Source organism: Dunckerocampus dactyliophorus, chromosome 4, assembly GCF_027744805.1.
Source record: "Dunckerocampus dactyliophorus isolate RoL2022-P2 chromosome 4, RoL_Ddac_1.1, whole genome shotgun sequence".
NCBI classification, from domain to species: Eukaryota; Metazoa; Chordata; class Actinopteri; order Syngnathiformes; family Syngnathidae; genus Dunckerocampus; species Dunckerocampus dactyliophorus.
The window spans coordinates 19931149-19954376 of NC_072822.1; the positions used below are offsets into that span (position 1 = coordinate 19931149).

A 23228-nucleotide genomic window follows, 5' to 3' on the forward strand; every position below is an offset into this window, starting at 1 on the left:
GTAGCAAAGTTTTGCATGAACAGTGACACCTTCTGGCATTCTGGAATAGAAAAGTAGACGGAACATACAGGGGTACAGGTACTGTACATTTCAAGCACATTCTGGTTCACACAAGACATGCTGTACATGTACAAAGTAATTAATGCTATCGAGAGTTGTATTAATTTGTGTTCTGGGGTCAACTTCAACTACTGTTAAATGTTAAATTAAAAATGACCATTAAAATTAAAAGTGAGCATTATTATATTACTAAACATAGAATGTTAGCTCCATTTTTTATTGATTCCAATTAGTGTAAACACACTAAAAACTTACAGTTAAGTCTATATAAAGTGTAAACAGCTCAAATCCACCTTTGTTCTGCAGGAATGAACTTCCTCCCCAGGACATCCCTTTAATTTATTAGTGTATTGATGATGATGTTGATCAAACATGTCACTCCAATAGGAATTCAATCAGACAGAAATTTGATGAATGAGACTACTGAATATACACATCAGTGTCATGAACATTAGAAAATAAAATACCAGTCCAACTACTTGTCTTCAAAATAACAAATTATTAGTTAGTTAAGGCATACACGGATTTGATATCAAGCATACAGTAAATTGCATAGCCAATTCTTAACAATTAGATATGTTTAGCAAAATGATTACATGAGTTTGAAACGGCAAACCCAGTGGTGTATCTTTTTCACCTTAGAAAAAAAAAGAAATCTTGACAAATAGCAGACTTAATAACAATTCAACTGTTTAATGCTGGACCCTTGAGTAACTTACATTTTAGGTAGTCAGTATTACACATTGTTATTCATAACTGACTCTGTGGACTATGATAATGTGACAGTTGAAACGCACACCCTGCCACTGACAACTCAATTACGTGTAACAAGTTCAAGTTTTACAATGGAGAACTTTGAAAAATGTCTTTTGTACGTTAAAGGCCACCTGACTTAGGGGCTAGACTAATAACTGACTAATAAGACAATACAATAACATGCCATATTGTACACTAACCGTAGAATGCATGCAAACCGAGGCAAAATTTTGGGGTAAATTTGCTACAGTAACCAAAAAACACACTAATCGGAGCGGATGCTAACCGAGGTTCCACTGTACTACAATATACTGAACTCAAAATAAAAATATATAGTATATGTATACTTCTCAGGGTGAGAAGACAAAGTTAGAAAATTTGAATTATATTGTGTACAGTAGATATACGTAGATATATTTTGCGGAAGTTACAATCCAAGGCTACCAACGAATGGTGAATATTTGCGAGTAACTGATATGCCCATAAAAATGACAATTTTTAACACGCAGCTTGCTCCTCTTTCTCCAAACCCTCCTGCTCACTTGACGTTCTCCTCTAATTTCGGATCAACAATTGCAATAAAAGTGACTGTTGCATTTATTAGATTGGATTCAGCTCCATTACCCTCTCTCTTCAATTGCCATTGTTCACTAGCGATGTACTGTAAGCGAACAAGCCAGATGCACAATACCGGTTTATGTCATATCCGGAACCACTTAACCACATTAAATGAGGGACTGCAGGACAGGAAAATCAAGCACAGTGGAATAATGTCCAAATTACACATATTCCGTAAAATATTGCACAAAGGTAGCAGAATTTATTTTAATTTTACTCTCCATCCACTTATTTGACATCTTTGGCCTTCTCGGTATTACGTCATTCGGCAGTCATTAATTTGTTTATTTTTAACATGTTTTAAAAGTTAAACAGTGTCAGAAGGGAGTACAGAACATCAAACTGTGGTACGATATGGCAGAGGGTTTTGAAGAGTGAATTTGTAATCAACTCTCTGACCACATGCATTCAGAAGCAAGCAGATGAAAAAGCATACCCGAGTTAAGGTGGGCAAAACAGAGCAAACCGCCAAGTGGATAATAAAAGATGCAGCACTAATTAAATCGCAATGTATCTTAAATCAATCTTTTGTCATGGCAAAATGGATGAAAGATCCAAAAGCAACCTTTGTCTGTGGTTGATTCACAAGAGTAAATCACTTGATCAGCTCATTTACTGCAGTATGTGCATACCAATGATTAAACAAATAGGAAAACAGCTTGTCATCAAATATATGTAAAATATATATTTCAGAGGATTTTGACAATTTTAGCATGAACTATCTGATCTACTTATGTGATATGCACAGCAGACACAGATTTCTCTATGCACCCGCTTGAACTTCCAAAGATTTCCTCCATCACCCAGCAAACATCCACGCAGCCTTGCCTCACCCATCCATGCTGATGAATATTTTATAAAGATGCAAAGATTTCCTCCTTCTCGGAGTGTAATCAAATGCACACAGAGCTGCAGGGATTTAAAGAAGAGATATAAAGTCACATCTTCAGGAAGAAATCCATTTTTCTCGAGGCTTGCATTCATTTAGGAATCAATGCGGCTCTTGAGAGACTGGCTCTTTGCATCACACACATGCACACGCAACCTTTTTGTTATTATCCTGATCTTTGAGAGCTTTAAATGTGGGTAGACAGTTGACTGCAGATACTTAGCAGTCAAAACACTGTCGTGTAGTTGTGCATAAGTTACACAGCTGATCCAGTCTGAATAAAAACAAAGTAATAATTGTGAACCCTGATTTTGTAGATGTCCATTACTGCTTAAGACTGATCTTGCTCTCAGACAAAAATGATTTTTCTTTGAACTTGATGGATTCAACTGCAGAAGGCTAGCTTGATGTATCACTCGCATTTCTTTTTATAGTCATTCTCCCTGCCAAACTATAATTCCATGAGAATATTTGATACCCTTGGAATTATTGGCACAGTGTGCAATCCATTTGGGCCCTCTTGTTATTTTTATTGTCATGTTTGAAATGCTGTAACGCTGAACTGTTTTAATTAGTACTCACTTCATGGAGATCATTGTTCACGCTTGCCTAATTATCTTTAGAGCGTCCAAATCTCCATCAAAGGAAACCATTATTCTGCATAGATGGTGAAGCAATGGGATTCTATCTTGGGCCCCGTGACAAGGCTATTACTGCTCTGCTTAAACTTGGACACGCTAAATAAACACATCAATTTCAGAGGTCTGGAAAGTTAGGGATTGAGTGCAGAGGGAAGTTATCAGCTACACATTTGATGGTATTGTATTGTATGTACAGTATATCACAAGTGTGTTAGACATAAATTGGATTAACCATTACTATTTCCTTAACATCCGTTGGACCACAAAGCTACTTACTGTAGAGAAACCATTACAAAGAAATGGTATACTTCCATGTCTGCTTTTTCCTTCCCAATGGTTGTATTAGAGAGGGGGTTTGGGGGAGTGGGGTGGGGGGACACATGATTGGTGATTTTTTTTTTTTTTTTTTTTTTTTAGCATGCATCCTCGCCGGAGAGGCTACTGAATGTGATGGTTTCAGATTTGATTAGGCAGCCCAGGGGCCTCAGCAGTCCAGCCTTGCAATGGGCCGGCAGGGGCCTTGTACAGGCGTCTCATTGCTCACCATGCCTCAGTGGTGATGTACACATCGAGTGTGACCGCCCGTTTGATTTAAACAGCAGTCCAGTCGCGATGTGGGAGTACATTCACTCAGTGCAATATTGTGGCCCATTCATCCACAAACTACTGGACATTGGTCTCTGCCAAATACATGGGGCTTGCCATCATATTTATGTTTGGAGAGAGGGAGGGCTGATGCTGTGTGAGAGCTGCATGACTGGTGCACATCATTACCTAAGATATAAACAAACCTATAGACATGAACAGACTCCTGGTAGTGTCACAGTGTTATTAAAATAGCATATTGTTGCAATTAGCTCTGAAGAAGATGGTCTCGCAGGCTAAGATGCTGAGTTGTCATGTAGCCCTGACCTTTCTGGCTACGTTAAAAGTAAAACTAGTTCATGTAATATTCCTCATACAGCTATTTTTTAATTGTACTCAATCTATTACTCATCTTTAAGTGAGCAGTTTGGCTGGACTTGATGCTACAGTGTTTTCACTTAAGACATGACGTGTTATGCCAACTGGAATGGAAAATTGAAGAATTTGTTCCCTCTTGGCAGCTATAACAATCTCCATTATTCTGGGAAGACATTCAGGCTTCTCAAGGTTTTCCACACCAAACTCATCCAGCCGTGCCTTTACAGACCTTGCTTTGTAAAGTGGGGCACAGTTGTATAGACAACAAAGGGACAACATCAATAGTAGTAACTAGTATCTCCCTGTTACTGGAGAATCATTGAGACAGTATACCTTAAAATTCAAATGTCCAAAAGGTCATACAATATATAATTTGATCAAAACATGACTTAAAAATGGAATAATAAGCAGTCAGGAAAGTAACACAGTGTTATAAAGTGATGGCAGATCAACACGCTGAAACACAAGCATTGTGTGCCATTTTAATCTACTTGCACTTTTAAAAAATTTAATATTTCTTTGCCAGTAATCATGCATTGATTCATTCTCTACCTCTTATCCTGCTCAGGGTCATGTGTAAGCTGGAGCCTATACCAGCTGACTTTGGCTGAGAGGTGGGGTACACCCTGGACTGGTCACTAGAGAACATTTCAAATTCGCAATTAGAGTCTCAAATTAATCTATAATATAGGTTTGTTAATACTACTTCAATCTTTGCACAGATAATTACAGATAATAAAGGTTTTATGATGACTAAAGTCTAACTCTGGAACATAATATTCCATTTTAATTGATTTCTATGGGGAAAAAAATGGAAGATTTAACAAACTGCATTTGAAACAGAAATAATTCAGGATTGCGTTCTACTTTAATGTTTGTTAGTTTTTTTAATCTCTACAACCTGTGAAACACTATAATGTGTATTTTCCCATGCAGACCCCAGAGGCCTTTGCTCTATCCCAAATAAGCGCAATAGGTTATTCCAGTTCCTAAACGGCATCACAGCCCAGTAGTGATAAGTGGAGCTAGTAAGGACCAGTATTTTTTCAGGAACACATTCCAAAAGGAAAACGAGGAGACAGAGAAAATCCTGAGTAGTTGTATCATTACAAAGGGCCTAATGGAGAGTTCATTAGTTTACCTGCTCTGTCCTCAGTCTTGCAGGGTTGTTGTTTATAGGTCCGTTCACACTTGTCATGTTTGGTTTGGTTAAATTGGACTCTAGTCCGTTTACTCTGCTACTGCGGTTCGTTTGGTCAAGTGTGAACGCAATCTACCAAACACAGGACTGGACAAAACAGGTGGGCCGAAACTGGCTGAGAGATGGGTGCTGAGTGAGGGTGCTGGTGGGTGCTGGGTGCAGTGATGTTCAGTCAGGGAAATCAGGTGAGGCAGAGCCTCACTTGTTATAATGAAAAAAAAACAACAAAAATATTAATATTTGTCCATTGAACTGTATTATAAACATATTTTATGTATGAGTCCAACCATTTTTTTAATTTTTTTAAAGAAAAAAAATGCACATTTCCTGATCAAAGACAGGTTAGAAACCTAAGGTGAGGCCATGTGGCTTCTTGGCTTGTGTGCAAGCTCCGCCTTCCATCTGAGTGCACACTGAGTTGGCTTATGGCACTTGCAAGTTTGTGTTTGTCAGCATGTCACTAATAATAGATTTGTGCAAAAACATTTATTATACACCATGATATTCTACAGCCTGTATAATATATAATGTCTTCAATGTAAGTGTGACATTATTCTTGCTAATAGGTCATATGGGATGCCCTTTCAGTAAGCTGGAAGGTGCTTGACACTGCTGTCCTTCCTGTTTTTTTTAACTTTATTGAAATACACAAACAGAAGTGCAGGCTGGAGCTAGATTTACAAACAAGTCAAATACAAGACATTTTTTAACTGTGCTGAAAAAATGTATGAATTTGACAGTCAAGATGGAGGATCATTTCCCCAGATCACCAGGAGGTGATCAAACTATTACAACAAAGTATCTGAACTTCTCCTGGAGAAGGAGGGGGCATGTACTTCATATACAGATAAAAAGTAAGAACACAAACTGTAAATTCCCCTGTTGTAATTTGATGTTTAGTACAGGCACCATTCAGGGCAGACTTCATGTTGTGTTTTGCGCCAGGCACCTTGCAGGGCAACTGAGGGGTCCTTATTAGGACCACTGCCAAGCCATCCAGGCCTGTTAGAAAGCTTCTAATGTCTTTATGCGTTGGTGACAAAGGTAAGTTAAATATGCTGCTAACGATCGCCCACGATTATATTCATATGCAAATTAGGCGGTGAATTTCGCCCATTGTTGTGTGTGTGTCTATGTATTTTACTGATGTCTTTGGAGTGCTGGCTAACCTGTTAGCGGCCATTTTGTGGTTAATTAGCATGTGCTCTTCTAAACTACCGATTTACATTTATGTTGATGTTCATTCAATACAGAAACCAGACTCCTTGAGACATTATACTCACTACAAATTAACCTCTTGGATGGAAATTTGGACTGTAGATAAAGTCCATCAGTTCTGTTATTGTGCGTGGACTCACTCTCTCATCAGAGTGCTGGTGTGAATGAGGTGCTCTAGCAAACCCACCGAGCACACATACAGCCAGCTCGCCCCCACACAAACGTTTTTCAGTTTCTTTAAAAAAATGGGACTAAGAAGTATCTGAAAACAATTTGATGTTAACTAAAGTGAGTTAGCCTCTTCATTTTTTGTTACCTTGTTAATGAGCAACATGTATTAACATAAAAAAAACAACTTCAAGATGGGTGCTAGCGCTGAGTGAGACAAGTGTGAACAGACAGCACCCACGTACCAAAACACTGGATATGATGTCACCAAATGGATATGATGTCACCAAATGTGACCAAAACCAGGCGATGATTAGCAAAGCCCAACATAAAGACGTAAATCTAAGGCTAGAAGGGTAAATACAGAAGTAAAACATACCTGACTTGGACTTTTCAACACAGCTCATTACAGTTGAAGTTGTCAGGAACTGCTTCTCCTTGCAGCACATCTCCTTCTACGTGTAAAACGGAGGAACCTTTTTAACGTCTTTATATAATTTATTTCAGCTGGTGTGAATTCGTGCAAATACTTTACTGACAATTGTTAACTGCGCAGAGAAAAAAAAACAAGTGTGAACACACCCTATATAATGCTCTTTTTTAAAAGTTATGGGATGTCATAACTGAGCCGCATGGTGGCCAAGTGGTTAGCATGTTGGCCACACATTCACTAGTTTGGGCCATTTGCAGCCCACAGCTTGTTTTTTGTTGGTGGGCAACACATTCTAGAAAAAAAAAACAAAAAAAGACAACAGCAACAAGCGAAATATGAACAAAAAGGTGTAATAATAGGTGTTAATAATAACACACTTTGTCATCTCAACAGAAAGCTAACACAAACTTTTATATTTAAATAAATATAACATATTTTATAACATCTTTTAACATAAGAAATCTTTTTTTTTTTAGCCTTTTACAAAATATTTTTTTACAAAATGGCCCTCACATCCTTTGGCTTTTTCATACACATCCCTTGGTGGAAAAAGTTTGGATATCCCTGCTCTAAATTGTCCATAGGTGTGAATGAGCATGTCAATGGTTGGTTGTCTATATGTGTCCTGTGACTGACTGACAACCAGTTCACGGCGTATTCTGCCTCTCATCCCAAAGTAAGCTGGGATAGGCTTCAGTTCACCAGTGACTCTAATCAGGACAAGTGGTATAGAAAATGGATGGATGGATGGGACCTTATAGCTCGCATAGACATCAGCTAAGTTCCTGGTGTAAAAACTGGCAAGAACAACTGTTTTCCCAAATGATGCAGAAAATACCCTTTGTAGTACAGCTCATTACATAGTAGACTATATTTTATGTATGCATCTACAGGCCTAGTTCATTTTGAGAATTAAAATCTAGCCTAATTCAAGTATAGCACATTCATCTGCATTGGAAGTAGAGTGCATGTAGGTGCATAGGTGTGTGTGCCACAACTGGGAATCAAAAAGCAATGAGGCTGCCAGGTGCATGATCTGTTTTTCACAGTTTTGGACTCGTCACTGCACTGCCATGATGAAGGCTGACATGTGAAGTATGACATCATGCCAGTGGGCAGCATCTTTGAGCTCTGCACCAGTGAGGTCACTGGTCTCCTAATGACTTCCTCAGGCTTCATAGGCCTCCTTCTGAGGAGACCATCAGCTCTCCCCCTCCACTCGGTGCTTGGCACACCCGACATGGGCTTCTCAGCACTCATTTGTCCTTAATCAAGGGAATCAAGAGATGCAGGCACGCAAATATGCAGCAAGTCAGTTAATGCATGCCCACTGGGGTCATTTAGGTGAAGCCGAGTGGAAAACGTCCCCTGTGCACATCCACATGTAGAGCAATTGTGCAGGGCTGCTATAGCCACTGGTTGGTTTTCTGTGAAACAATCTAATACTGTCTGTGCTTCAGCATGTACAGAAAGTTCATGAACATGATCTCTTATTGGATACAGTTGGCATGATCTCTTCACTTCCTCTCATGAACAAGCAATGCCTCCTCAGAGCACTACCTATTTTTTCTGCATTCTAAGTAATGGACCCCAGACCGAGAGTGATTTTTTTTCTTACAACTTGTGCATCTAAAGGCAGGATGAGAGGCATGTAAATCAGGCAGCCCATGTACTTCTTTAATATTTAACATAGGTTATTAGACAGGGCAAAGATTTGACCCCCAAGCGCTTCTGCACATCACATGAATAACTAATGTCGGCTGATTATGTTAATCAGTAGTACTACGCAGGGAGGGGCAGGATTGCAGCAGTGCTGAAGGAGAGGCTATAATCTCAAGCGTATCACAAAAACATGCAGCCCGTGCCCATCATTAGCTGGAAAACGTAGCCAATAACTGTGTGGCACACAGTGATTTACACTTCATTTGCTCAGCTTGAATTTTCCTTTCATATGGGATACTGGAGACAAACACACTGCATTTGTGATGCCACTGGCTGTGATCTCTCCTAACAGATAATCACATATTTGCATAATGATAAGCCAAATGGCAGTGAAAATAACATACCGGTAAATGTAATCAATCCATCTTACACACCATACACTAGGGCAAATAACCAAGCATGGACATCATTGGGAATTCCAATAGTCAAAAGGAGAATACAGTCCACTCATAGTTTTGTTTTTGTGACATTTGTTGTCTTTCAGCCCTTTCTGTGGATTTACTATATGACCTGTCAACTATTTGTGAGTATTCTGAGAGTTGTATGTGTGATGTGAGCATTCTACAGCCCACCGAGCTTTGACATTTTTATCTTATGAGTGAGTGAAATTTAGGTTCGCTCAGAGAAAACAGTTACAATTTTTTTTCAAAGACAACAGCGCTCATTTTAAAAGATTATTGCTGTGTCATGAGGCCAGTTTCTGTCTTCTCTCATATTTGTTTTGAGACAGATAAAAACATGGCTCTTGGAAACCCATTTAGAGGGAAGAAGTGGGTTGATCGCAGCTATATTCCAGCCCCATCACCAGACTTGTGTGGTCCCCCACCATAAAGAATTCCAACGACACAATTTTGTGCCATGTGGGGTGAGCTGACAGGGAGTGTTATTAAAGCACAGGGTGCTGACCGCTCTCAAAGTTATTAAAGTGCTGTGAGATTGTGTCTGTGATAGCCCCGCCGGTCGGAGTGTCCTTCACACACAGGTACATTACAGTGGGGATGTGGTCATCACTGGAAGAAGAGTGAGGAGGGAGGGTGAGGAGGAAAAGGGTGAGCACGGATAGACTATGGAGCATCGTCATTGTCTACATTATTCTGTTATTAATAAAAATCATAGCTGCCCCACTGAAGAATAGACCCCCTCAGATAACAACTAAGTTGCATAGTAGTCCAATAAAAAAACATGTAACTCCAAATAAAGCGGTACAGTACAGAAGATATACAAGTGCATATATTGTACATACCCGTATGCTTTTCATTGGGCAGCAGTGATAAATACCGCTTTTACAGTGAGCAAACTTATACAGTAGAGGCCAGTGCATAACTCTACCGATTTGGAGACATATTTTCTCACAACTTGACAGAACACATAATAGTACAAGTGAAACCTTTATATTCAAATGCCCTTAATTCAACCAATATTTCTGGGAAAAATACACCACTAAATTCTTCCAAAACTCAGTCATCACCTAAGACATGAGCATAGCTCACAAGATGATGTTTATGTTAACAGTGGTTAACTTCTTTTTACATTTATGTGACAGTTAATGTTTAAACATTATCTGCGCTGTAGCTCCACTTTTGCCCATTACACCATTGCCATTTGTCACTTTTTTAACATAGCACTCTTGCTCACAGACAGGATGTGTCCACAGTATAAGACACCTTTGCAGTACAGTTACCCCTCGCTACATCACTGTTCGAACATCGCTCCCACCCTCTATCACTGTTTTTCAAAAATGTATGAATTAATTAAATGATCTGTGTTATTAATCAAATATTATTATTAATCAAATGAAAGACAAGTCATGTAGTATTCTGTTTACTAGACGTCAGTAATGTTACATTGATGAAACATGGAAATCACTCCACACCCTGTACTGTTCCCTAGTATTACCATATCTAATGTATTGTGTGGAGATATGGGGAAATAATTACAAAAGCAATCTTCACCCACTCACTGTACTGCAAAAAAGATCTGTGAGGATAATTCATAATGCCAAGTATAGAGAACATACAAACCCTCGATTTTTAAAATCGCAGATATTAAAATTTCAACTTTCAAACTGCTAGAATAATGTATAAAGTTAATAACAACTCGTTCCCCAAACCCTAATAAAGTATTTCTCAATCAGAGAGGAGAAATATGATCTTAAAGGAAAATTAAACCTAAAACATTTATATGCGAGAACAACGCTGAAAACCCACAGCATTTCCGTGTGTGGAATTAAATTATGGAACGGATTGAGTAAGGAACTCAAACAAAGTACAGAGATGAGCAAATTCAAAAAACAATGTTTGCTAAACATAAGGCAGAAGAGTCTTGATTATCACAATGATGTTCTGTTTTGTTCTTTATTCATATTTATTTTAAACTATTTATTAATTATTATTATTATTATTATTATTAATGTATATGTGTGTGTGTATATATATATATATATATATATATATATATATATGGGGGGGGGGTCTTACCGTTATCTATTATGTATTATCCTGACTATCACAGAAAACATGACATGGAATGCAGGAAGTGAACAACATGTACTGTACTAGATGTAGAATGGATGGGGGGTAGGATTAAATAAGCTTTGCTTCTTCCTACTCCTTTTGGACATGTGGAACTGTGAAAAAAAATGATTCATGAGATGTATTCCATTGTAACCTTCATGTTCAAATAAACTAAACCAAACCAAACCAAACCATGTATTTTGTTCTACATGTTTTTCTTCTGAATGTAGTTAACGGCATCTTTTACAAGACAACACATTACCAGTGTTACAATTAACTTTAAAACAGTAATTTGCTGGTTGCTTTTCCAAAAAAGTAATTTAAGTATTAACAGAAGCACACCCTCATAATTGTAATTAGTTACCAAGGAAAGTAATTATTGCTTTACTTTTATGAAAAATTTTCAAATATCTGGCATGTGCAGTTGAGAGCTTACCATATCAGTGGATAATGGAACGGCCTGCTTGTGTTCTGTGTTGATGTTTGGAGTTCCGATGTTCATGAATGCACCTCGCATGTTATTGGTGGCAAACAAAGAAGTGTTGTGTGGGTGCGGAGAGGAGGCTGAGACAGTGTGCAAGTTGGAGATACACTCCTGATCAAAACCTTAAGACGAGTTGAAAAATTGCTAGAATTTGCATTTTGCACATTTGGATCTTAATGAGGTTTTACTTGGATTACCTGTAACTGGAAACCAACAGCAGTGTTATTTTTAACCCCATTACTCCCAACCCTGCACATTAGTAAAATACTAGTACTATAGCATTCAGTATTTCAGTCTAATTCAACTCCAAAACTGACCATTTACCATAAAACGTGAGAAGATTTCTTGTTTGGAGAATAGCCTTATCGTGAGAACAGGGAAGCCAGAAGCCAATCAGACTGTGACCTGTGGCATTGCTACTATCAATGATAATATAGTAATATGGAAGTGGCAGGGTATGAGGCATTATTGGAAGCACACATTAAGTGCTTTAGGCACACCTTGCAATCCAACCTACCTTGGTGTTCACAGCGTCAGCAAGTGACGTGTTGATCAACTTTACCTAAATAATTGTCACATCAACCCACGTAGATGTTGGGATGTGTCTGCACCCTTAATCACCGACTGGTTCTATTAATGCTCATTGCATTTGGCCAAGCGCCAACTTTCAAGCACCCGCGATCACCGGTTCAGTTTCATAACACACCTCATACATAGGAGAGTTCAGTGTTGACAATTTAGCAACATGGGCCCGGTTGTTCAAAATTTCGTTATTTATTTAACCACTGGTTAAGTAGACTTAACCGACTGTTAACTTTAGCGGCACCGTTATCTTGTTGTCCAAAACTCGGTTAACTTTAACCGACTGTTAACTTGACGTAAAGTTAACACACCTAAGGACCACCGCAAAGTTTTTAACAGGTGGTTAACTCTCAAGATGGAGTTGGCAACTAGCGCTGCCCTCATGATGCCATACGGTTATGTCTCCTAATGTGCATTGCTGATGTCCGGGTTATGCATTACTTCACTTGCATTACTTTAAAGGAAACTATTTTATTGAACTGTGTTAAGCTTGCAAATTCTATCTTAGTCATGTTTAACAACAACTATTTTGATGGAATAATTGTACATAGAGCTATTTGAGGCTTTGTCAGTGTCACAACATTATATTTTTATGAACTTGCAATTTAAGGCGATAGTTACATTATTTTTAAAGCTTTCCAGCGGAATTGTAAGTACAGTGTGTCGGATGTTGTACATTCAAGAGAGTTTTATTGTCATGTGCATGGTAAAACAGCAGTTATACCATGCAATGAAAATCTTATTCTGTTCATTCTCCCAAGAAAAGAAAGAAAACACAAGAAAGAATAAGAACATAAGAAACATAAACACATAAACATATATACCAATAAATTAAGCAACAACAGAAGAGACATTAATACAAGTAAATAATACAAATAAATAAATAAATAAATAAAGTGCTATGAGTGTGTGCGTGTGTTGCGTGCGGCGTGTGTGAGTGCTTCGTTGAGAAGCCTGATGGCCTGTGGGTAAAAGCTGTTTGCCAGCCTTGTGGTCCTGGACTTCAAACTCCTGTAGTGTCTGCCTGACGGTAGGAGTGTGAATAATGAGTGTTGTGGATGTGTGCTGTCCTTGATGAGGTTGTGTGTTCTTCGTAGGACTCTAGATTTATAAATGTCTTGCAGTGAGGGGAAGGCTGCCCCAACAATGTTCTGTGAGGTCTTGATCACCCGCTGGAGTGCCTTCCTATCACGTGTTGTACAGTTACCGTACCAAACAGTGATGGAGGCGGTAAGGACACTTTCCATAGTGCATCTGTAGAAGCAACTCAGGATTGTGGTGGACATGCCAAATTTCCTCAGTCTTCTCAGGAAGTACAGTCTCCTTTGGGACTTCTTCATAATTTGTTGGGTGTTGTGAGACCAGGTGAGGTCCTCGCTGATGTGTGTGCCAAGGAACTTGAAGGTTTTCACCCTCTCCACCTCAGTCTCATCAATAAACAGGGGTTTATGCAGCTCCTTTTCCCTTGTTCTTGGGTCGATGATCATCTCTTTAGTCTTATCTGTATTGAGAAGGAGATTGTTAGCACGGCACCAAGCTATGAGGTCCGCCACCTCTCTTCTGTATGATGTTTCAACACCACCAGTGATCAGTCCGATGACTGTAGTGTCATCCGCAAATTTAATGATGCTGGTGTTGTTCTGGGAGGCCACGCAATCGTAGGTGAAGAGCGTGTAGAGGAGTGGACTCAGCACACACCCCTGTGGGGTCCCAGTGCTCACAATTCTTGAGCTGGATGTGCGATTGTGGACTCTGACTGACTGGGGTCTGCCTGTTAGAAAGTTAAACACCCAGTTACAGAGGGAGGGAGACAGGCCAAGTGTGAGGAGCTTATTTGTGAGTCTGTGGGGGCTGACTGTATTAAAAGCAGAGCTATAGTCTATAAATAGCATTCTGACGTATGTGTCCTGGCCCTGTAGGTGAGAAAGGGCTGTGTGGATGGCAGTGTTGACTGCATCATCCGTGGACCGGTTCTGGCGATATGCAAACTGTAGAGGGTCCACAGTTGCCGCCGGGATGCTCTTTTTGATGTGGGTCATGACTATTCTTTCAAAGCACTTCATAACAATAGGAGTGAGTGCTATAGGGCGATAGTCATTCAAGCAGGTCACGTTGCTCTTCTTGGGTACGGGCACTATGGTGGTGGACTTAAAGCAGGTCGGTACAGATGCTTGTGCAAGCGACAGGTTAAATATGTCAGCAAGCACATCAGCTAGCTCTGATGAGCAAACCCGAAGTGCACGTCCTGAGATGTTGTCTGGCCCTGCTGCTTTTCGTGGGTTTGTTTTGTTTAGAACCCTGCGCACATCAGCATCAGCATCAGCTGATGTCACCATGAGAGGTGAGTCCTGTGTACTCCCCAAGTCCAGCCACCCTCTCTGCTCATCAGGAGTTTGGGTGTCAAAGCGGGCATAGAACTCGTTCAGCTCATCTGGAAATGTGGTTTGGCTGGACGTGGCTACGCTACTCTGCTGTCGATAGTCTGTGATGTGCTGGAGCCCCGCCCACATGCGCCGAGGGTCTGAGGTGGAATAGTAGCCCTCCAGCTTCTGTCTCTACTGTCTTTTGGCCTCTCGTATGGACCTCCTCAGGTCATATCTGGCCTTTTTGTAGTCATCAGCGGTGCCCATGACAAATGCAGTCGAACGAGCACGTAGCTTAGCCCTTACATCACAGTTCATCCACTGTTTTTGGTTAGGGTATTTTCTGTAATACTTGGTGGTGGTAACAGTCTCTATGCATGTGCTAATGTAGCCAGTAACAGCAGAAGCGTATTCATCCAAATCAAGAGTACAATCTTCCCTCCCCGCTGCAGTTTTAAACACATCCCAGTTTGTGCAGCCAAAGCAGTCCTGAAGTACTTGATCAGTTTCTTCCTTCCACACTTTAACTGCTATACTTACAGGGGGAGCTTTTTTGAGAAGTTGTCTGTATGTTGGATAAAGGAATATAGAGATGTGGTCAGCCTTTCCAAAGTGGGGTCTTGGAACAGCCTTCAAAGCACCTTTCATGTTGCTGTAGACTTGGTCCAGGATGTTATTTTCCCTTGTGGGAAAGCTCACATGCTGGTAATATTTGGGGAGGACAGTCCTGAGGTTACAGTGGTTGAAATCGCCAGATATAATGAATACAGCGTCTGGGTGTTTGGTCTCGTGTTTATCAATGATGTCATGCAGGAGGCCTAGTGCATTAGCAGTGTTAGCTCGTGGTGGGATGTAAACGGCAGTTAAATACACAGCGCTAAACTCACGAGGTAAATAAAAAGGTCTGCATTTCACCATCAGCAGCTCAATGTCCTGCGAGCAGTGCTTTTCCATCGTCTGTACGTCTGTGCACCACCGTTTGTTTACGTAAACACAGACGCCGCCACCTCTGTGTTTACCAGACGCTAAAGTCCGATCTCCCCGGTAAGCAGCAAATGATTCCAACTGGATCGCCGAGTCCGGTATATCCTCCGTCAGCCAGGTTTCTGTGAAGGTGAGGACACAGCATTCCCTGATCTCACGTTGAGCTGTAATCCTTGCACTAGTTCGTCCATCTTGTTTTCAAGAGAGCGGACGTTGGCTAGCAGCAGGCTTGGTAGCGGTGGCCTAGTCGCTCTAGCTTTTAGCCTAGCATGCAGGCCGGCTCGCTTGCCTCGTTTACGCCTCGGATGCTTTGCTCGCCGGGTATTCAGCTCACCAGGCCCGCAGGCTGCTGCGTTCAGAAGAAAGGCAAAGTCTGAGAGGCTAAATGAAAGTTCATGGTGAACCCTGCCGACATAGTCTTAGTACATAGTACATAGTCTTGCCTTTGCAATGTACTGAAAGCTAAGTTCTGTACACGTGTGTAGCAATAACAAATAAAACATACATTTGATAAATATTGCTCGTAGTTCGTTTATACATGAATAGCTATGAAACGTATTATTATCTTGGAGCCGATATTAGGTTGAACCCTAAGACTCTTATTTTGAAGGTGGGCCGGCTTTCAGTATTTTTTCAAACTACTGTATAACAGCTTGTGCTGAGCAAAATGTTTTTAACCCAAAAACATTTTTATTTAATTGTGTCGTTCATAAATTGCTTGCTTGTTTTAATTTGTAAAAAAAACATTTAGCTTAATTTGTTGCAGAATACAATTTGAACATTTTTAGGTTAAGCGCGTCTTTTTTTAATTTGTTAAATCATTTTGCTATAAATTTTTATATATTGGCACTGACCAGTGACGTCAACCACATGGTTAACTTTGACAGTGCCATTAACTAACAACGTAACTAACCATGTTTTGAACAACGCTTTAACGGTCGGTTAGCTAACGGCGGGTTAAGAATTTACCGAGTTTTTAACAACCGGCCCTGGTGTATATGTTTAGCAAATAAGGGTGCGCATTTAAGTGTTACCTGCATCATGCATTTACTCGGTAATTAACTGCAAGCCATCAACAAAGGTGAAGCATCTGTCGAGCAGGCGCGTGGGAGTGAACTCCACCTCCGTAACGCCGTGCAATGTACGTCTGAAAGCTGTAAAAAAAACCCTCCATAATGCAACCCAGTCCCTGACCAACATCGCCAAGAGGGTAGAGCTTGGGCACAATCGCCTTCCTGGCAAAACACACGTGGCTGTCCAAAGTGTGCTGCAGGGGCCTCTTTCAGTTGTATTCAGTGGGGGTTTTAGATATGGGCCACATGGGCAATAGCCCAGGGTGGCATTCTGTTGGGGGCGCCGCAAGGGTGTGTGGGGAAAAAAAAGATCATACTGCTCACATCAAGTGGATAAAACCAAACCAATGAAAGACGATGTGAAATTATCATCACAAGTCATCATCCCCTTCAAGGTAACCGAGAAAGTGAGGACGTTGGTGCGCGATGCAGGGACACATTTGAATTTGAATTAGCGCTTTCGCAACTTCGCGAAATCATGGAGGCAGAACCACCACTGATTGTATTACTGTTAAAAATGTTACAATATTACGTAAAACGATGCTGCACATTTAAATAAAGAAATATTTTTATTTTGTGACAATTTTTATGTTGCCAGGATTAGCCAAAGTTTGTCTTATAGTCTTAATAAAATTCATGCATCAGCATTCAAGGAGGTTAGGAGATGGACAGATGAAAGAGGGTTTTTTTTTTTTTAAACTTTTTGCTATTTTGAGTCACTATGCCATCTAGGGATGCATCAAATGTCCACCATTCATTAGCTGGGTTTTTGTTTCTGTCTCTGAAGCTTCCATTTCCTTCAGCCTCAAGTTAGCAGGTAAAACGCAGGTAAAAAAGGAGCCAGAGAGGTTAAAAAATAAAATGGATAAAACAAAAAGTTATCCCTCCCTGTTACGCCATTGCTAATCTTAATTATATGAGCAAATTGAGGTGAGCCACAATAACACACAAATGGTAAAACAAAAACCTGAGTGGACTGGAGTGGACTCACACTTTGGAATTCCTTCCCAAATCTGCTTACCACACACAACTGTAAATATGTGTGTTTCGCAAAAAAGTATAATTTCATCATTTCATACATGCCACAGGGCTGTTTTATAATATTTTTAAGGAGTGGCAAGATTCCTTCAACATCAATCAGCTGTCTGACCCTTCTCAATCTGTTTCAGCTCTACACTGACATGACAGCATGGGGGACTGCAGCACTCAATTCATCACCAGGTCTGAATATAACGGTTTGTCATACAAGATTAGTTTGTGGTCCGTAACCATCATCCCTAATAGAGTCCCATGTGTTTTATCCGAGATGTCCACCAGACCACCATTTTAGACTTCAGAGGGAACATATACTGTAGGACATATTGACATCTCTTGCACTTGTTCATGTGTGACAGTGTTCTACTCTCAGTTATGCAATGATCTACTGTAAAGGCAAGAGAACCAGTGCTATTCAGTGTTTCTGTTCACAAAGTTTTACTCCTTTATATGAATCTTTGATGGCACTTACAAGTGAGTTTTAATTCTGTAGGGCTGCCTGGATACTGCACATAAAATCAATTGATTGCAATATATAATATTTCTTAATTGGTGATTAGCTGTTACTTTGTGGATCACAGGTCCTGGCAGTAGAATTAGCCTCAGTCTTTAATAAGTGCTTGACCAGTCAGTGGCGAAATATAATGGACAGTGTGGGGTTAGGCCAGGACTGTGATAGCTCCTCACTGCGTCCCCTCTCGACCTTGACTGGCAGTATGGCTCTTTGAAAAACTAAGTGCCCATCTTAGAGTATGCCTGAAGCAATTTACGAGTCCATACACTTTCCCGTAAGTCCTACTTATTGATTCTTTTGCTACCGTTCACACGAAGCCCAGCGATGTAGAGTTCCAATTATTACAATGCGGCCTGTCATTGTCTGGGGAAAATGTGATCGATTGCCAAGGAATATGAACATTTGCAGAAAAATACCTTTATGAAACATCAATGGCTAAAGCAAGTATTATTTTATCTCAGAGGGTAGGGCTGCTGTCTTGTGGTTCGAAGGTTAATGTATAGGAGAAAAAATTGTCCCTATTTCAATTTCTGCTTTGGAGATATAACATAGAAATGGCTCAATAATGAAGTCCATGGACATTTAAAATACAAAGTTGTGTTTAACTACAAAATGCACAGTATGAAATATCATAAGCGACATTTTTGATTATAGACGGCGTATGTAACAGAGTCCCAAATGCAAACAGGGCTGCTGGGGTTGCTTATTTAGTCTGAGGTGATGTGTGCTTTCTCTGGCTCCAGAGGCTGCTCTCTAGCTGTTTACAGGGGGAGTCCTCTGGGGTGATAGTTGAGCTGAAAAGCCCAGTCAGAGCCAGTCAAAGGGAGCGTGGCGCAGTCTTGACCCTGGCTCTCCACTCATTGTGTAGTGCAGCGGTGTAATGAGGCCCTGTGTGGATATTGATATGACAGAACAAAAGGCCAAGGTGCAGTAAGGACAGCAATCCACACGTTTCACACCATTTGTTTTTCACACCGTATCCATCACATTAATGGGTCACCTTTCTGTGACAGCTCATGATTACCTGCTTACCCATGAAGAGAGAAAGGGAGAGAGAGACACAGAAATAGACAGAGAAAGAGCGAGAGGGGCCGAAAGATAAGGAGCAAAGGGTGCTCCACTGCTGAGGGTAAAGGGTGAGCTGTGGTGGGAAGAGGGCTTTGGCAGTGGGGGAATGGGAACCAAGTACCTTTTTTTCAAAAAAATTCTTTCATGAAGATTGGCTATGGCCCTGTCATCATCCCCACTCATGAATTTATGACAGGTCAGCTCTCCATGTATACCTGATGGATGGTGAACATCCAGGTTTATTTGGGGCACAGTGGAAATAGAGGGACAATTCCCAAATTATTTTCTGAAAGCAACACATTTTATATGTCATAAGAAAAAAAATATCCATAATTTAGCATGTATTTTCTGGTCAATTTTTATGCAACCTAAAGATAGATTTTCATTGTCTGGTATATTAGGATTTCTATCAACAAAATACATCTCTTATGCTTGCTGAATGAATAATAGAATTTATCATTTAACAGTTTTCTCGCAAAGTAGGACTCCTTATTCCTATTGTTGTATTCCATATTTTTGTCTTGAGAGCATATAAAACCTGTTTACAACCTTCTAAACCTTCTTTATTAGCCCTCTAAACATGAAATAATACCCCTATAGTAAACTTTACACTCATATTACCCGATGTAGTAGACAAGTAAATAAGTCATTTAAGACTCAAGCTTGTGTGTGCTGCAGTAAATGTGTTCCCTGTGGGACCTGTGTGGCAGGTGGACAGGAAGTGATGTTGGGGGTTCAGAGTTGAGTTTCAACTATTATTAATTTAATAACAATTGTTGTGCCTGTTGTAAAATAATTCAAACCTGCAATAAAAGCCTGTTGTTCCGGCAATCAAGTAAGATCACTGACACCTAGTGACCAGTGTAAAATACTATTAAATTATATAAACATCTTTGAATGCCTTATATTTGTATTTTAGTTCATTTAGCCATTTTAAGCTTGAAAAAGCTTACTTACTGTTTGGACTAATAATAGACCGTATTCAACCACAAAACAGCATGATTTATTAATTATTATATTTAGGAAAAAACCTGATAGAGTGAAAGTGCAAAATTCGAACTGCGAAGTGTTGCGGGACGACTGTACATATATTTTTTTATGACAAATGCTATGCCAGCCGTAGCCTTGGCCTCACATGCATTTTCAAGCATAAAAATGGCAAAATTAATGAAAATATAAACATTAGGCCTTCAGAAGATGTGATGGAGTGAAATATTTGTGACTTGTCTTTGCCTTTAAGGACATGAGAAGTGACGTTTGTGTGTGACGTTAGCTAGCTAGAGCTGACTGTGTTTAGCTGAGTGTTAGCAGCAGGTTAGCAGTGTTGAGAGTGCAGTGACTGGCATGAGTTGTGGCCGACAGCATCTCTGGTGTGGATGTTCACTGCAAACGTGCTCTCTGCTTAGCAATTTAAGTGCATCGGGAGCCTCTTCTTAACCACAAACAGTGGCATTACAGTAGTATTCTACTCTGGCCACTAGGTGTCAGTAATGTTACATGAAACAATAGCCAACAGGAAACAATAGGAAGTACGCTATCAGTGCTAACATGTGAGTCTATTTTATGGCTTGTTTATGTCTAAGATGTCTTATTTTCTATTATTATGTCTACTCTATTGGATAATATGAGTGTAAAGGATACTAAAGGATAAGGTAAACGTAAAGGTTACTATATGGATGTTATTTCATGTCTAGAAGTCTCTACTTATGTTAAAAACTGTATTTAAAAGGTCAGAAACATGCTTTTTCTATGCTCTAACTACGAAAATATTATATTTATAAAGAAGGAATCCTACCTTGCGGAAATTAACTTATCATGGTCAGGTGTGGAACCAATTACCTGCTATAAACGAGGGAATGCAATACTGTATTTGTTAAACAAAGAGTATATGTATAGCATTGCATTAAGGCTGGGTTATACTTTCTGCACAAACGAGAAATCTGCTCGATAGACCGTGTGTGACTTTATACTCCGTGGGCCGTCTGCTCCCAAACTGCAGGGGGAAGTGTATCAAAAACACACGTCTACCACGGTACTAAACTAGAGTGTAAGAAGTTTGCCATTGTTAACTCAACTTCCAACATGGCATAACTTGCGCGTCTACTTCTTGAGGAAGAGGAATTGTGTTGTATTTATTTGCTGCTGCGACAGAAAAGGAAGAGAAGTTGGTCCACTCGTCCTTTGAATAGGAGGCGAGATGAGGGGGAGCAAAATGTACTCATGAGGCTGATGCGTGGGATGGACGAAGAGGTACACTTGAAATATTTTCGGATGTCATCCTACAGATTCGATGACTTGTTACATGGAATTCAACCTTACATCAGACATTCACGCAAGCATAGATGCCCTATTACACCACAGGAGAGATTTGCAGTTACCCACCGTGTCCTTGCCTCTGGGAATAACCAAAGCGTATGTCTGCGAGGCAGTTTGGACTACCAAATGCTGTACAGTGGTCGGAAACTTCAAAGGAATTCTGGCAAGTATGGAATTTCCCGAATTGTCGAGGTTGCATTGATGGGAACCATGTAATAATAAAAGCACCCCCAAAGGCAGGAAGTGACTACTTCAATTACAAAGGGACACATTCCCTCGTCCTGATGGCAGTGTGCCATGCGACCTACAGATTCACCATGGTGGACATAGGAGCCTATGGCAGCGAAAGTGATAGTGGAATTTTCCAGGAGTGCAGATTTGTGAGGGATCTGCTTCTCAGAAATTTGGAACTAGTACCCCCTGCCAACCTTCCAGGTTCCTCGGTGAATGTACCACATGTGTTCTTGGGCGATGGTGCGTTTTCTCTGCCCCATAAACTGATGCGGCCATTTCCAGGTATGATATACAGTATATGCAAAGGGGGGATATTTGCAAATGTTTTGTTTTTTGTATAAAAGCCTAAACTCTTTTCATTGCATTAAGGAAAAAACCTTGATGATGCCAAGCGGATCTACAACTACGTACGTCCATTCACGTGCCAGGAGGGTGGTAGAGAACAGCTTTGGCATCCTGGCAGTGCAATGACCCATACTGGGACGACCAATGAAGTTCCACCCACAGAAGACAGTAAAGGTTGTGAACGCCTGTGTGTCACTGCATAACTATTTACGCAGCACAGATGCTGCCAACACCCCAGCCACCCGCTACATCCCACCCAGGCTCACAGACTCCTCTACACCAACGGGGGATTCTGTGAGTGGAGAGTGGAGGCCAGTGGTGGCAGGTGACAATAACTTCTTGGACATTGCATGGTGTTTGTTGCATGTGTATAGCTTCATTTGTTGTCTTTGTATGATAACAATTCCAAAGGTCCCTTATTTTTTAATATTCTGGATCATAGTTTCCAGATTTATTCCATTATCTAGATCAATCTGTGATATTTTGTACAACCTGTTGGAAACTTGTCCTGTATTTTTGTTTCTAAGTGCTCTGACCATTTTTTGTGGAGTTATATGCACAAATGTCGAAAATGGTCCTCTCTCGCAATGTTAAATAAACCTTTAAAAAAATCCTGGATCCAGACAGTGATCCGGATCACCCCTCCCAAAATGTAATTAGTTCCATATCCCATTTACGACAATTCTTGAAATTTTCATCCAAATCCAATCAGAACTTTTCAAGTTATTTTGAGCACAAACAAACAAACATGACCTCCTTGGCGGAGGTAATGAATTCATGAAGTTGCAATACACAAGTCAGTGAAATAATTAAATAACGAAATAATGTAATAAATGATTAAATAAATAAATAAATTAGTAATTTATTTAATAATTAAATAAATATTTAATAAACAAATAAAATAAATACTGAAATAATTAATTTTATATTGAAATAATTATATATGATTTTACATTAAATGAACTGGTAGTTTATTTATTTAATGACAGATTTAAAGACACATTCAAGTAATTAATTAATGGTGTATTTATTTAATTAATTACATACT

At 39.9% G+C, this 23228-nt stretch overlaps 1 protein-coding gene across 8 annotated transcripts; it reads left to right on the forward strand.

The window, feature by feature from the left end:
- Positions 1 to 6100: 6100 nt before the first annotated feature.
- LOC129179981 (uncharacterized) lies at positions 6101 to 22751 on the forward strand. 8 transcript variants are annotated; one of them, XM_054773907.1, is made up of 6 exons: positions 6142 to 6172; positions 9154 to 9192; positions 17838 to 17889; positions 21571 to 21768; positions 21842 to 22117; positions 22205 to 22751. In XM_054773907.1, the coding sequence occupies exons 2-6, from the start codon at positions 9175 to 9177 to the stop codon at positions 22381 to 22383; spliced, it is 723 nt and encodes a 240-aa protein (XP_054629882.1). In that variant the 5' UTR covers positions 6142 to 6172; positions 9154 to 9174; the 3' UTR covers positions 22384 to 22751. The 8 variants fall into 8 exon arrangements, 7 of the variants coding, with proteins under 7 accessions (XP_054629883.1, XP_054629886.1, XP_054629889.1 ...); XM_054773913.1 differs by having other exon boundaries at positions 21846 to 22117; XR_008570077.1 differs by lacking the exon at positions 9154 to 9192 and having other exon boundaries at positions 6101 to 6172; positions 21838 to 22117.
- Positions 22752 to 23228: the final 477 nt, after the last annotated feature.